The sequence below is a fragment of the Vulpes lagopus genome, chromosome 2, assembly GCF_018345385.1.
Source record: "Vulpes lagopus strain Blue_001 chromosome 2, ASM1834538v1, whole genome shotgun sequence".
Classification (NCBI taxonomy): Eukaryota; Metazoa; Chordata; class Mammalia; order Carnivora; family Canidae; genus Vulpes; species Vulpes lagopus.
In genome coordinates, this window is record NC_054825.1 from 17,448,304 (window position 1) to 17,461,574 (window position 13,271).

At 43.4% G+C, this 13,271-nt stretch overlaps 1 protein-coding gene across 6 annotated transcripts in view; it reads right to left on the bottom strand.

Moving 5' to 3' along the window:
- The window catches only part of VTI1A (vesicle transport through interaction with t-SNAREs 1A), a 349,002-nt gene that overhangs the window by 46,991 nt on the left and 288,740 nt on the right, over positions 1-13,271 (bottom strand). For 2 of the 6 annotated variants that reach the window (XM_041745791.1, XM_041745793.1), the window contains one exon: positions 6,152-6,919. The exons of the other annotated variants lie outside the window; for them this stretch is intronic. In XM_041745791.1, coding sequence (XP_041601725.1) covers positions 6,805-6,919 — 115 coding nt within the window. In that variant the 3' untranslated portion in view covers positions 6,152-6,804. Of the gene's footprint in view, positions 1-6,151; positions 6,920-13,271 lie in introns of those variants that run through there. 6 annotated transcript variants of the gene reach the window in all.

Sequence of the window (13,271 nt, forward strand, 5' to 3'; positions counted from 1 at the left end):
AACCAACAAAGCCTTTCTCGACACCGTCGGAGGAAGCGTGGGTCTTTCCGTGCACACAGAGGCCTTGCTTCCCAGGCACCCCGTAATGAGGCCCCCACGAGGGTCGCACCCCGTGCGGACACAGGCAGGGCCTGCGTCTGTATTCTCAAGTCAGCAGGGCGGCGGGGGCTGATTTGGATTTTCTTCTGACTGGTGGATCTAATTAATTGCAAATTTCAGCTCTCCCTACTTCACACAGAAATGATTTGGAGTGTGAATGTTACTTCTCTTTTCTGGCCCTCCTCGTTTTTTCTTTTAAGAAATGAATAATTGTCAGTCCTACAAGGCCAGAATTACTTCCTAATGTGATTTTTTTTTAACTTCTTATTTTGAAATAATTCCAAACTTAACAGGAAAGTTGCAAGAACAATAAAATGAGCTCCTATGCACTTCGCCGAGATTTACTGATCGTTATTATTTTGCCCCATAAGCTTTTCCATTCTCTCTCTCTGCATAAATGCATATTTCATTGGGGACCACTGGAGAGTCAGCTGCAGACCATCATACCCCTCTATGTTACCAGACACATTTACCCACGTCAGGAAATTTGCCAGTGGTATGAGACTCACACTGAATTGGCAGCCTGCATTCTAATCCTGCCACCTGTCCCCATAATGTCCTTTATGGCTCCCCTGCCACTCTCACCCCTGCCCCCAGGACTCAGTCTAGGGTCACTCACTGCCTCTAAGCTGTCTAGTTTTCAGGTCCCTTTGACCTCCTTTAATCTGAAATCCTAAACGTGGTTTTAAAGATGTGGCACCAGAGAACCAGAACACACAGAGGAAGGCGATGGGAACAAGCAAGAAAAAGAAAAAAAAAACCTCCCTAAATGTCATGGCAAACAGGTCAGTGGGGGAATCCCGAGCGGTCCCTTAGGCTTCAGCAGTTTCTCCAGGAAGTGCATTATTTGCTTACAGTCGACAAGGAAGACTTGTGGAGTTCAGAGTCTTCCATTTTGGTCTTGTGCTTTCCTCCAGAGACAACTGCCATGTCCTGCTCTAATCGCCCTAAAGCCTCTCCAGAAAGAGCTCTGTAGAGCCTAATTACATTGCCAGGGTGGTAGAGGAACTTCCCCCCAGCCTTGTGTCTCACAAAGCATCTAAATCACGCCATTATACCACAACAATGGATTCTCACACTCGTCAGGCAATTTGTTTTAATTATGTAAATCACTTCATTCTCTTTTCAAATATCTGCAGGGAGCTGCAAGCCGCTGCAGGTCAAAATAGGATGTGGAATACGTGGGGTAGGGACAGAGAGGGGCGGAGGGAGGCCTGGCTTGGTCCTGATGGTCCCTTATCATATGGTGTTGGGGTGCAGGGGGAGAGTGGGGCACCGAAGTCCCAGAAAAGGTACCAAGATGCAAGGGTGAAGTAATGTGGAGTCAGCCCTCGGTGACAAAAGCACACGGCACAGAGCATGGTGATATATTTTATTGGCACCTCTGGGGAGAGCAGGACCCCAACAGGTGCCGTGTCTTTGTCCTGCCACACACTCTGAAGCTGCCCCATGCACTACTGCTGAGCCAGGTTCAATAAAAAGAGAATCAGGAGTCACCCAAACACCAAGTTCACCTCTCCAAGGTCAGCCTCCAAGATCACCCTCTCCAGCCTACTGATAAGACTGGGTCCTGGGAAGGGGCTGAGTGTCTAGAACATTCTAGATTTCACACCATCTAACCACGTCTTGGATGGAGTTAGTGTTTTAAGTAAGTAGGTTAAATGTCCCCTGGATCTGCAAGCAATTTTTTAAATTATTATTTTTTTTAATCGTAACTAAGAAAATTGGGAGAATACAGAGAGCCAGAGGAAAAGAAGGAGGGGAAGGAGGAAGGAAGAGAGGGAGGAGGGCAGGCAGTCAGGCTCCTTTAGTTGAATACCTCGAAACAAATGTATTTAACATTATAGGATATTTGCTTCCATTGTTCCAGCAAACTCCACACTGTCATTATTAGTTTATGCCTCCCTGTTCTCAGGACTAGGACAAATATATTTTGTATAACACACTAGACAGTTTTCTCTATTGTGCTTTTAATCTGACAGCTTGTACTTCATACTCAGCACTTCCTTCCTTTGAGGCCGGGAGCCTGCGGTTAAGGTCTGCTGCCCCCAGGTGAAGAAAGGACTTGGGAGGCAGGAGAGCCAAATGGTCAAGAGTATGGGTTCTGTGGTCAGATCATCCGGATTCAAATCCCCAAATCATGTCTTATTACTTGTATGATCTTCGGGCCTTGGTTTTACCACCTGGAACATGACATGATAAAAGGTCTTACCCCAAATGTTGGTGTGAGAATTAAAATGAGATGATTCCTATAAAGAGTTTAGCACAGTACCCGGCATATAGTAACACTCAGTACATCTTCGCTACTACTACTACTATTATTACAACATGGTTTGAAAAGTCAGTCTTAAGCCACAGATTAAGAAGCTGATAGATTTCCCTTCTCAAGAATAAAAGTTCAAATGGCTAAGAAATTAGTAGCTTAAAAGCTCTGTTTAAGGGCATGTAATACATACGGAGCAAGACCTAACACACACCTGAATGCAGCGCTGCTACTCCTTTCTCACTGAACCACAACTGGTGTGAATCTTGTCCTGTTGCCTTTTTCTCTTTATGGCTTCCAAAAAAGAAATCTTGGCTTCCACCTCATTCAATGTAACTGCCACTAAACCAGGCTCACAGCACCTCGACATACTTATACCTACTTAGAATATCTATACGATCTCAGGTCTCTTTTCCCTTATGGAACAGGTTAATGAAGAAGCATACGGGACATATTTTGCAGGACCTTTTATTAGAAAGCTACCCCTACCCTCTTCTTTATGACAGCAATCACGGGAGAGGTTCGAGCACTCTTTGTTAATCTGAAGCAGCTATTTTTCTCTCTTCTTTTGAAGGGCACTAACACTTTCTTCTTTCCAATGGGAATTTGGGTCCTGGTTTTTCTCCTGTTAATTTGATGGCAAGGGTTTCCTCTTCAGGTGAGGCTGCCTGGAGCAACCAGCAGGTAAGAATCAGATACCAGCTGCTTCCAGAAACAGCCTCTTTCTAACTATTAGGTCTAAAATTGTATTTGAACCTAAGTTTATGAACCAGCTTTTAATGGAATTTAGTAAGGCTTAGAAACAGAAATGTCAAGTAACTGTAATAAGACTGTTTATCTTTGAAAGCACCAGTTTTTCATTCTTTATGGTCATTTACACCCTTGATATGTTGCTTATAGTCAATATTCTAAAAAAATATTTTATTTATTTATTCATGAGAGACAGAGAGAGAGAGAGAGAGAGAGAGACAGTAGGAAGAGGGAGAAGCAGACTCCCTGCAGGGAGCCCAATGCAGGACTTGATCCCAGGACCCTGGGATCATGACCTGAGCCAAAGGCAGACGCTCAACCACTGAGCCACCCGGGGTCCCTCAAGTACTGCTTCACCAGGAAATCTGCCTTGGTCTCCCTGTTCAGGAGAAATCTCTAGACCAGAGGTTCTCCAAAAGTGCTATCTAGACCAGCGCCATCAGCACAACCTGGGGTCTCCTTAGAAATGCAAATTCCAGGCTCACCTCAAACCTACTGAATCAGAAACTCTGGGGTTAGGGTCCAGCAATCTATGCTTTTTACAAGCCCTCCAGGTGGTACGGATGCCTGCTGAAGTCTGAGAATCACTTGCTGATAGAGTTCTGTTGCACTTTGAAGCCCTCCTACATGGCATCCATGACAATTACACTCTCATATCTGGGTGATTATGTGGCTAACGTCTGTTCCCCCACTGAACTCGGCATGGACTGTGTCATTCTTGCCCACCATTGTTTCCCCAGGACCAAGCAGTGCTCAGCACATAGCAGGTGCTCAGTTAAGTATTTTTCAATCAACTAACAAAATATGTAGAGGTTACCTTTAAAAGGACAAATACTGGGATCCCTGGGTGGCGCAGCGGTTTGGCGCCTGCCTTTGGCCCAGGGTGCGATCCTGGAGACCCGGGATCGAATCCCATGTCGGGCTCCCAGTGCATGGAGCCTGCTTCTCCCTCTGCTTGTGTCTCTGCCTCTCTCTCTCTCTCTCTCTGTGACTATCATAAATAAATAAAAAATAAAAAAAATTAAAAGGACAAATATTATAATAGAAGATATGGGTTAAAGACATAAACAGGTACTTTTAAAAAGAAATGAAAGTGGCAAGTATTTTAACATGCTCAATCTCAACGACTAAGTGGAGAAACTGGTAAGCAGTGCGACACCATTTCCTCCATACCTACTAGGCTAGTGAAGGTGAAAAGTGAATTATGACACCAGCCAGGACAGGGGAATAATCGTTGTTGTGGGCATGTGCATTTGTGCAGCTTTTCTCAGCCACAGTTTGCCATCATTTTGAAAACCGAAAATGACCCAACAACGCCACCCTTAGTTGTGAACTCTAAGGAGGTATTAGAAAATGTGTGCATAGATATACAGATGTAGAGGAGTGTACACTGTAACCCTGTAAATAACCATAATTTTGAAATAATGCAAATGTTCCTCAATAGGCATTTGTACAAGCAAATTGCAGTGCCCTTAAAACTCCAAATGCCATGCAGCTGATAAAAAGGATGATGCTGAGATGAATAATTGATGTGGAACAATGATCATAATATTTAGTAAAAAACAAAAAGCTCAATGAAAAGTTGGTATCTATATAAGTACGTATCCCGAGAAAAATGTCTAGATGTATATTCAGCAAAAGGTTTTCAACAGTGATGAAAAGTGATCTTTATGTTTCTTATAATTTTCTAATATTTTAAATACATTACTCTATATAATATAAAAACTTAAAATAGAACATTTTAAACACCAAGTTCAGCTTAAGCAAAATTAACTAGGAAGATAAAGCAGTTCTGTAAAAACAGAACTAGGTAATTCTCAAAATATGACTCTTTTGCACTATTCACGGTTCTGGATTAGCCATGCCACAAGCCTCCTCCATTCCTACAATCAGAGTTGCCTACAGCTGGCTACGATGATCAACACATCAGGTACTAGAGGCACTGATTGGGATTAAGTAGCTGGTGATTGACAGCACACATGCACAGAGTCCAAGAATTTCTGGCACAGAAGAGGAAACATCCCTAGCCTTAACTAAGAATTCCTGATGGTGCCATATCCCTGGAGGCTGAGTACCATCCCCAGCACTGCATCATGGGCATCTATGGGGAACCTCTAAGTAACTCCCAACAATGCTGGAGATGCTGTTACTGACAGACATGGCTGCAGCATTTACACATTCACTTTTCTTTTCTTTTTTTCTTTTCTTTTCTTTCTTTTCTTTTTTCTTTTCTTCTTTTCTTTTCTCTCTCTCTCTCTTTCTCTCTTTCTTTCTTTCTTTCTTTCTTTCTTTCTTTCTTTCTTTCTTTCTTTCTTTCTTTCTTTCTTTCTTTCTTTCTTTTTTAAGACCTTATTTATTTATTCATGAGAGACACAGAGAGACAGGCAGAGATATAGGCAGAGGGAGGAGCAGGCCCCATACAGGGAGCCCGATGTGGGACTTGATCCCACGATCCTGGGATCATGCTCTGAACCAAGGGCAGATGATACCCAACTGCTGAGCCAGCCAGGTGTCCCTAGACATCTTTCCTTCTGTCTTTCCCTTGAACCATACACAGCCTTTTTTTTTTTTTTTTAAGATTTTATTTATTTATTTGAGAGAAAGTGAGCAGGAGAGAGAGGGAGAGAGAATCTGAAGCAGACTTCATGCTGAGCGCAGAGCCTGATGCAGGGCTCAATCTCAGGATCATGAGATCATGACCTGAGCCAAGACCAGAAGCTGGATGCTCAACCGACAGAGCCACCCAGGTGCCCCAAACCATACACATTCTTGGCATGCTGTTTCTCAGAAAGGGTTCTATGACATGGACGAAATGAATGGACAGTGAGATGGTTACAAAAGCCATGCACAGATGTCTGATTGGCACCCAGTTCATGACATGTTCTTGGGTATCATACAACAGTAGGTGGCAAGAAAAGTGGGGATGGAAGTCAAAGGCAGAAACTCAATCATCTTGTAGCATATATATATTTTTAAAGATTTTATTTATTCATGAGAGATGGAGAGAGAGAGAGAGAGAGAGAGGCAGAGGGAGAAGCAGGCTCCATGCAGGGAGCCTGATGCAGCACTCGATCCTGGGTCTCCAGGATCATGCCCTGGGCTGAAGGCAGCGCTAAACCGTTGAGCCAACCAGGCTGCCCTCTTGTAGCACACTTTGACAAAACAACATCTGAGAGCTATTTTGAGAGGTTTCGGGATAAAATAGGTTCTAAAGAAAGAGAACTTAATATAATGCCTCCAACTCCCAAACATGGGACTGTAAAGTCCCATAACCAGGGAAGCAGTGTCCTAACTACCACCAGAACATTAAGTTCACTTAGTGAAGTTACAAAGCAGAGTAACATTGCTCTTAGTACAAACATGCAGGAAAAATAGCAAGAACTCTGCAGGTGGAGCGCGTATAATTATGCTTGGACGTGAGACTTGCAGCAAGGGCCAGTGCTGTATTTCAAGTCGACCAAGAGGCCACATGCTCAGCCATTCATTCTCTACTAACCAAAGTGGCACCGCTAATGGGTTTTGGAGTCCCATGCCAAGTGGCAGGCACTGTCTGGGTACAGAGTTTTCAGTGCCTGAAGACAGCAGTGGAGGCTACATAGAACGTCCTCCAGTTGTGACTCCTAATTCCTTTTTTTTTTAAAACTAGCCTTCCCCCAGATCTTTTGGTTGTGAGGAGCTGGATCAGTGATATTTTAATGTCTCGATCCATCACACATGTGTGAGACTTGGTCCTGAAGCTTCAGGGATACTGCTGTCCAGGCAAGGCACATCATCAATTCTGGGAGCGGCCGGCAGTGCAAAGCAGCCCTGTTTTCAAGTAAAAATGTTCATTTTCAGTCAGTGATAGCTTCATATTCATCAACTCTTCCCCAAGTAGATATTAATGAGAAATCTGTATATTGGGGAACTAATGATTGCATATCCTTTGCATAATTACAATGACCTGAAAGTGCTTTCAAAATGCCAAATTAGCTGACTAAAATTTGTCCCATTTAAGTTATAAATCCTAATTCAAATCTCCTGCCCAAATATGCTTGCAGAACCTCACTATATTTAAAGATGGATTTAGAGAGCTCAAAAAGCACTCAGTGCTTAATACAGGGCCAAAGTCATTTCAAATTCACTTTAAGAAGCCTTCTCTGTGGCTCCCATTCCAATCTGTAGGAACCTCCCTTTGTCTTCCTGTTTCTGGATTGTTATCTGCTTTCCATTTCAGAAAATTAAAAAAAAAAAAAAAAAAAAAAGGAAAGCTTTCAGTCTAATTTTGTCTAACTTCATTCCTGATTTCACTTTCTTGTTCTTTTTTCCCCCTACCATTTACACCTTGCGGCCATGGAGGTGCATGTGGGAACACTGGCTGCAGTATGATGGGCTCAAGCACACTCCGTGAGTGGAGTCACAGCAAGTGTGCCCACAGCCCTTCAAGCCAGATGGAAGACCAACAGCATCCATACCAGTGGTTGGCTACTGCCTTGCTAAAATCACATAACTCAGCTGGCACCAGAACTTTCTGATCCATTTTATTTACAAGAGACTTTAAATAGCATCTACTAAGTCAAACTATAATGTACCTAGTGCAACATACTGTCAAAGAACAGCCATTTAACTTTCTGGGGGAGGAAGGCATAATACTGTACAGGGCTGGAGTAAATCAATTCATTGTAAAAAGAATTTATTGAGATCACAGAGTAGATACCCAGAAAATGAAGTAAGATAGTTTCTTATTGAGCAGCCCACGTGGCTCAGCGGTTTAGTGATACCTTCAGTCCAGGGTGTGATTCTGGAGACGCAGGATCGAGTCCCGCATCGGGCTCCCTGCATGGAGCCTGCTTCTCCCTCTGCCTGTGTCTCTGCCTCTCTCTCTCTCTCTGGTCTCTCATAAGTAAATAAATAAAATTGTGAAAAAAAAAAAAAGCACATCTCTGCTAAAAAAAAAGATAGTTTCTTATAACATGAATGAAACTATCACATGGGTACATACATATATATTTAGAGATATATACATAGTACATCTAATATATTTAATTCACAAATATATTTAATATATATATATATATATATATAGAGAGAGAGAGAGAGAGAGAGAGAGAGAGAGAAAGAGGGAGAGGAGGAGAAGGAGGGAAGGAAGGAGGAAGGGAGAGGCCAACTATCAAGGGTAATAAATACAGCAACAGAATCAACAATTTCAAGACTCAATTGTGTAGGATCGAACTTATTTTTCTAGCTTATAGGATTAAAACTGGATTTCAACCTAGAGGTAACACATTGCATTGACATTAAGAATAATGTCAGGCTGTGTAAATATTTTTTTAAAAGAATACATGGCATTATTAGCCAGAGTAAGACATAACTGTTATGTTTGAGGAAAGAAAGCCTTTATTTGTTCCCTATACAATCATAACTCAATCAACCAAACAAGGTCCCCCCCCCCCCCCACCTCAAGCCACCATTATAATGGCAGTTTTGTGTAAGCTCCTTGTTTGTACAAAAGCCTGACGATATAGTCTTGAGGGGTAATCCTAAAGCTGTTAGACCGAAATTAAAACAAATCTTACCGGTAGATCTGGGTTTTAAAAAGACAGCTCTGTTTAAGAGGGCCATGCTGATTATACCAGAAGATAAGCTCCACACAATCTAAGGGTGATCACTTGAGCAAACATGGGCATGGCATTGTAATTTTCTAGTTTTTCGCCCTACAGAAGAGCAAAGATCTCACAATCACTTTGTTTAAAAAAAAAAAAAAGAGAAGCAGATTTCTCAAGACTTGCAGTCATGGCACACATAAGCCTGAGCAAGAAATTGACTTTATCTTGTTCTTTGACTTTAAAAAGAAAGAAAGAAAAATTAATGCTCACATGTAAAACTGGGTCACCTATCACTAAAGCAGAGCCAGACTGACAAGGAAGGACATTATCTCCTATTTCTGCATTCTTAAATCAAATGGGAACTTAATCACTATTATGGATCAACAAACCTTTGGATTGTTTCCAACTTTTTGGTTTTTCTTAAAATAAAATCTCCTATCTGTTCCCACTCCAACTCATGCATACCAGTCATCAACATGCCACAAGTGTCCTGCATTGTGATGGTCTCAGCACCACCTTTTGAGATTTTATTTTATTTTTTAAAAGATTTTATTTATTCATTCATAAGAGAGAGAGAGAGAGAGAGAGAGAGAGAGAGAGAGATATGCAGAGACACAGGCAGAGGGAGAAGCAGGCTCCATGCAGGGAGCCTGATGTGGGACTCGATCCTGGGACTCCAGGATCATGCCCTGGGCTGAAGGCAGCGCTAAACCGCTGAGCCACCTGGGCTGCCCGAGATTTTAAATAGAACTACTAAAAACCACAAAGCATTGGGGTGCCTCAGTGGTTCAGTCGACTCTTGGTTTCTGCTCAGGTCATTATCTCAGGGTCCTGGGATCAAGCCCTGAGTCAGGCTCTGTGCTCAGTGTGGAGTCTGCTTGAGATTCTCTCTCTCTGCTCTTCCACCCACTTGTGTGTGCGCCTGTGCATGTGCGCTCTCAATCTCTCAAATAAGCAAATCTTAAAAAAAAAAAAAAAAAGAAAAAAAACCCCAAAAACTGCACAGCAAATATTTCTCCCTCCCTAGATTCTACTTCTTCATGTGGACTTCTATGGATTTTTCCTTTTTTATATCTTCATTATCTCTCTTTATTTCTGCCTCTTTTCAACCCAGCCTTAGAAGGTTCCAGTATTTTTTGTGCTGCTTTCTATATTCCACCTCTCAAAACTGCATTTTTGTTTTGCTTGAGTACAGCATCCACATTCAGTCACCAAGCACTTTGAGAATACCTGGAGTAGAGTAGACCCTGGCAATGCACCCCGAGTCTTCTGACCTGGGCAGCACTGGTGTTGGAACAGTGAGGAAATGGGGTGCCATTAGTGGCAATGGGAGTTTGGGGGTGGCGACAGGTGGGAGCTTCCGTGGGAGTAGAGAAGCATGAAGTTCCTTTGAATCTGCTTCTTGAACCAATAAAACAAAATTCCTTCATACTTTGTGTAGGTGTTATGGTTGACTGGGAGGATGCCCTGAATTCAAATGGCTCTTTGCAAGCTTGAGACGGGAGAAAAGAAGCCTTTTTGAGAAGTGTTTTGCAGTTGAACTGTGTCCGTTGTCTGTTTCCAACAAAAATACTTTCTAACACAGTGTCACTAAATGTTGGTTCAGCAGTGCATGTGAACGAACTTAATACACTAGGGAAAACAAGAAATGGATTTTATTAAGTTTATTAGCAGCTAAAAACACGATACTTCAACAGTGGGAGGAAAGTGATCCACCCACACAATTTGAGAGGAATGAACATTTGGCTTTAACTACAGCTAATATGTGAAACCTAAAACCTAGTTTTCCATCTAAAGACCTTTGGGGTCCATTTTTACACTACCTTGATCAAACCAGGAATTAAAGTTCAAGCTGGCTCCCCCAGTCCTGGAGGGTACTGGTGTTTCTCCAGTCACACCTCTTCACGTCAGCATTTCCTCAGGCTTATCTTTCCCTCCCACCTTAGCTTAACTTGGCTCCCAACCAAGGATGCATTTCTACCAATCAGTGGCCACGGCTCCCCTCTCGTGCCAGGAGGCCTAGGGAAGCAGAGTAGGCACTGGCGGAAGGCATGGTAGGGGTCACGGCAAGAGCCTTGCAGGGTCACTGAGCTCTGAGGCCACTCTGCAAAACAGAGTCTCAGTCAAGACAAAAAGCTAAGGAGGGAGGCCTACATGCTGCTCATGTTCTAAAGAATGGCACACGTGGACAATAAGAGCAGCTACCAGACATGCCTGGGAAACTGATCTTGGGTTGGGCTCAGCGCTTCTGTCTTGGGTCTTCATTTAATCCTCACAAACCCTCTTGGAGGAATGTCTTATCACCATTTTCTTTTGACAGGTGAGGGAACAGGCTCAGTGAGCAAAGTGACTTGCCCGAGGCCAAACAGTGGTGACTGTGGGGCCCAGGTCTGTCCTGAGCCCTTGTGCTTGACTACTGGGTGCCCAGCATCACGACTGCGACCTGCACTTGCTCTTGTGTCTTTGGATCTTGGACCCCCTGTGCTGGAATCACTTCGATGCCTGTTTCCAAAAATTCAGGTTCCTGGGCCCTACCCCACAGGTTTTGATCTCACAGGTCTGGAATGGGGTCCAGGAATCTTTTTTTTTTTTTTTTTTTCCAGGAATCTTTTGAACTTGCATCCCAGGTGGTTCTGAAGCAGAGAAATATTTATGGATTACTGAACTAGAGGTGTAGTGTAGACGTGGGTGATGGACGCTGCCAGGACTGAGCTGATGGGAAAAAGAGGTGCTCCTTACAGATGCTCAGGAGAAAATGCAAGCTGGGGTTTTGAGATAATCCACACTAATACAGGACTCTAAAAAACTGGACCACCCTGCCTTCCCTATGAGCCTTCCTGTCGGGCTAAGCTCCCCAGTGAGCAACTTGTTCTCCAGATTTATTCAGTGTGGGTCCCCTACTTTGTATTGTGTAGTCTTCCTTTATTTTATAGGTGGTTATTGCATAAATACTATTTGCACATAACTGTGGGCATATAAAATGTGACAATTCTTACACACAAAGCAACTCAGGGCAGTATTATTTATAATGGTGAAAACCTGTAAACAAACGAATTGTCCAGCAGTCGAAGATTAGTTAAACAGTACAGACATTTTAAACAGTGCTTTGAAGCATATTCAATGGTATGGAAAATGTTGGAGTGGAAAAAGCAAAAAATTATGCTATTTATATAACTTTGTAAAAAAAAAAAAAAAAAAAGACCAGCAAAATAAAACCAAAAGATTGGAGGGATACAGATCTAAATGTCAGAGTGGGTATCTCTGGGTGGTCAGACTACAGCTGATTTTGTTTTTCTTTTTATATTATTCTGCATGTGACTAATTTTCATCAAGAAACAGTATTTTCATATTAAAAATGCCATTAAAGAACAGCAGCAGGAAAGAAAGAGAAAAAGCGAAAGCAAAAGGGAGAGACACTGCTTTTCCTTAAGGAGCTTAAATTATAATGTATTGTGCAAAGCGAGCAAGGTATGTCTGGAGTAGTAACTCCCACCCTGAGCTCCCACCATACCTTCCCCTTCCCCTCCTGGCTCTGGTCGGGTAGCAATTCTATCTCACTGACTGCCCGACCGACTGCCTCTCTGCTAGATGGTGAGGGTGGGGGCCGTGTCCTCCTCGGTCACCCCCCCACCCCACCCCTGTCCCCATGGCTCCTAGCAGAGCACCCACACATGACTGCCTCTCAATACCTTTTTTTTTTTTCTTTTCTTTTTGCATCATGAATGGATGACTTGGTCTCACTTCCCCAGCTAACGGTGTCCAGAGGGCAGGGCTCACATCACGTAGAATATTTCTGAATTTGCCGCGAACACCAGTGTTGGGCATATAGTAGGTGCTTAATAAAGACTCGCTTGTCTGTCGGGGACTGTATCAAAAGGAAGCATGCCCGCTGAGAGGAGCCAGCCTGCTGAATGCCTCCCCCAGAGTTCAGGCGCCACTCCAGGGTGAGTGGAAGCCAGCCTGCCTAAGTGCCGCGTGGAACTGAATAGCTGATTTTGTTTGCCGGGAGAAGCCCAGCAAACGAGGTAGCCCCGGATCTTTATCTGCAAAAGCAGTCATGCCTTAACACACTGCTCCACCCTACCCCTTTTGGAAAAAGATTGATAAGCATAATGATGATGTTTTAATGAGCTTAATTGCACATTCCTTATGTTCTTGCAGAGTTGCCAACCAGCTACTTCAACATCCAGCAGTTTACTTGTAATAACTTTCCCCCTTTCTCTATGCCAGGGAGCATAATTATTCCTGCGGTAATCCTGTAGTTCGGCTCGCTCTCTCTCAATCTCTCCCTCTCTCTCCCTCCCCTCCCCTCCCCTCGCTCTCACTTTTTCTTGCTGCTTTTCCCCTTTCTGGGAATTAGTCTAAATGGGCATCTTTGAAAGGAGGGTGGCAGGCTGCTTTTGGTACAGTACTTACCAAGAACCCTTTCATCAAAGAAGCCCTTGTGAGCATGCTCTGGACGTGGGCCAATCAGATCATCTCCCTGTCTGTTTCTGAAGCGAAGCTGACCCTGGTATGCAAGTCAAGCCCGAGTCTGCAGACAGGCTGACTGCACTCCTAGGCCAACCTGTCTT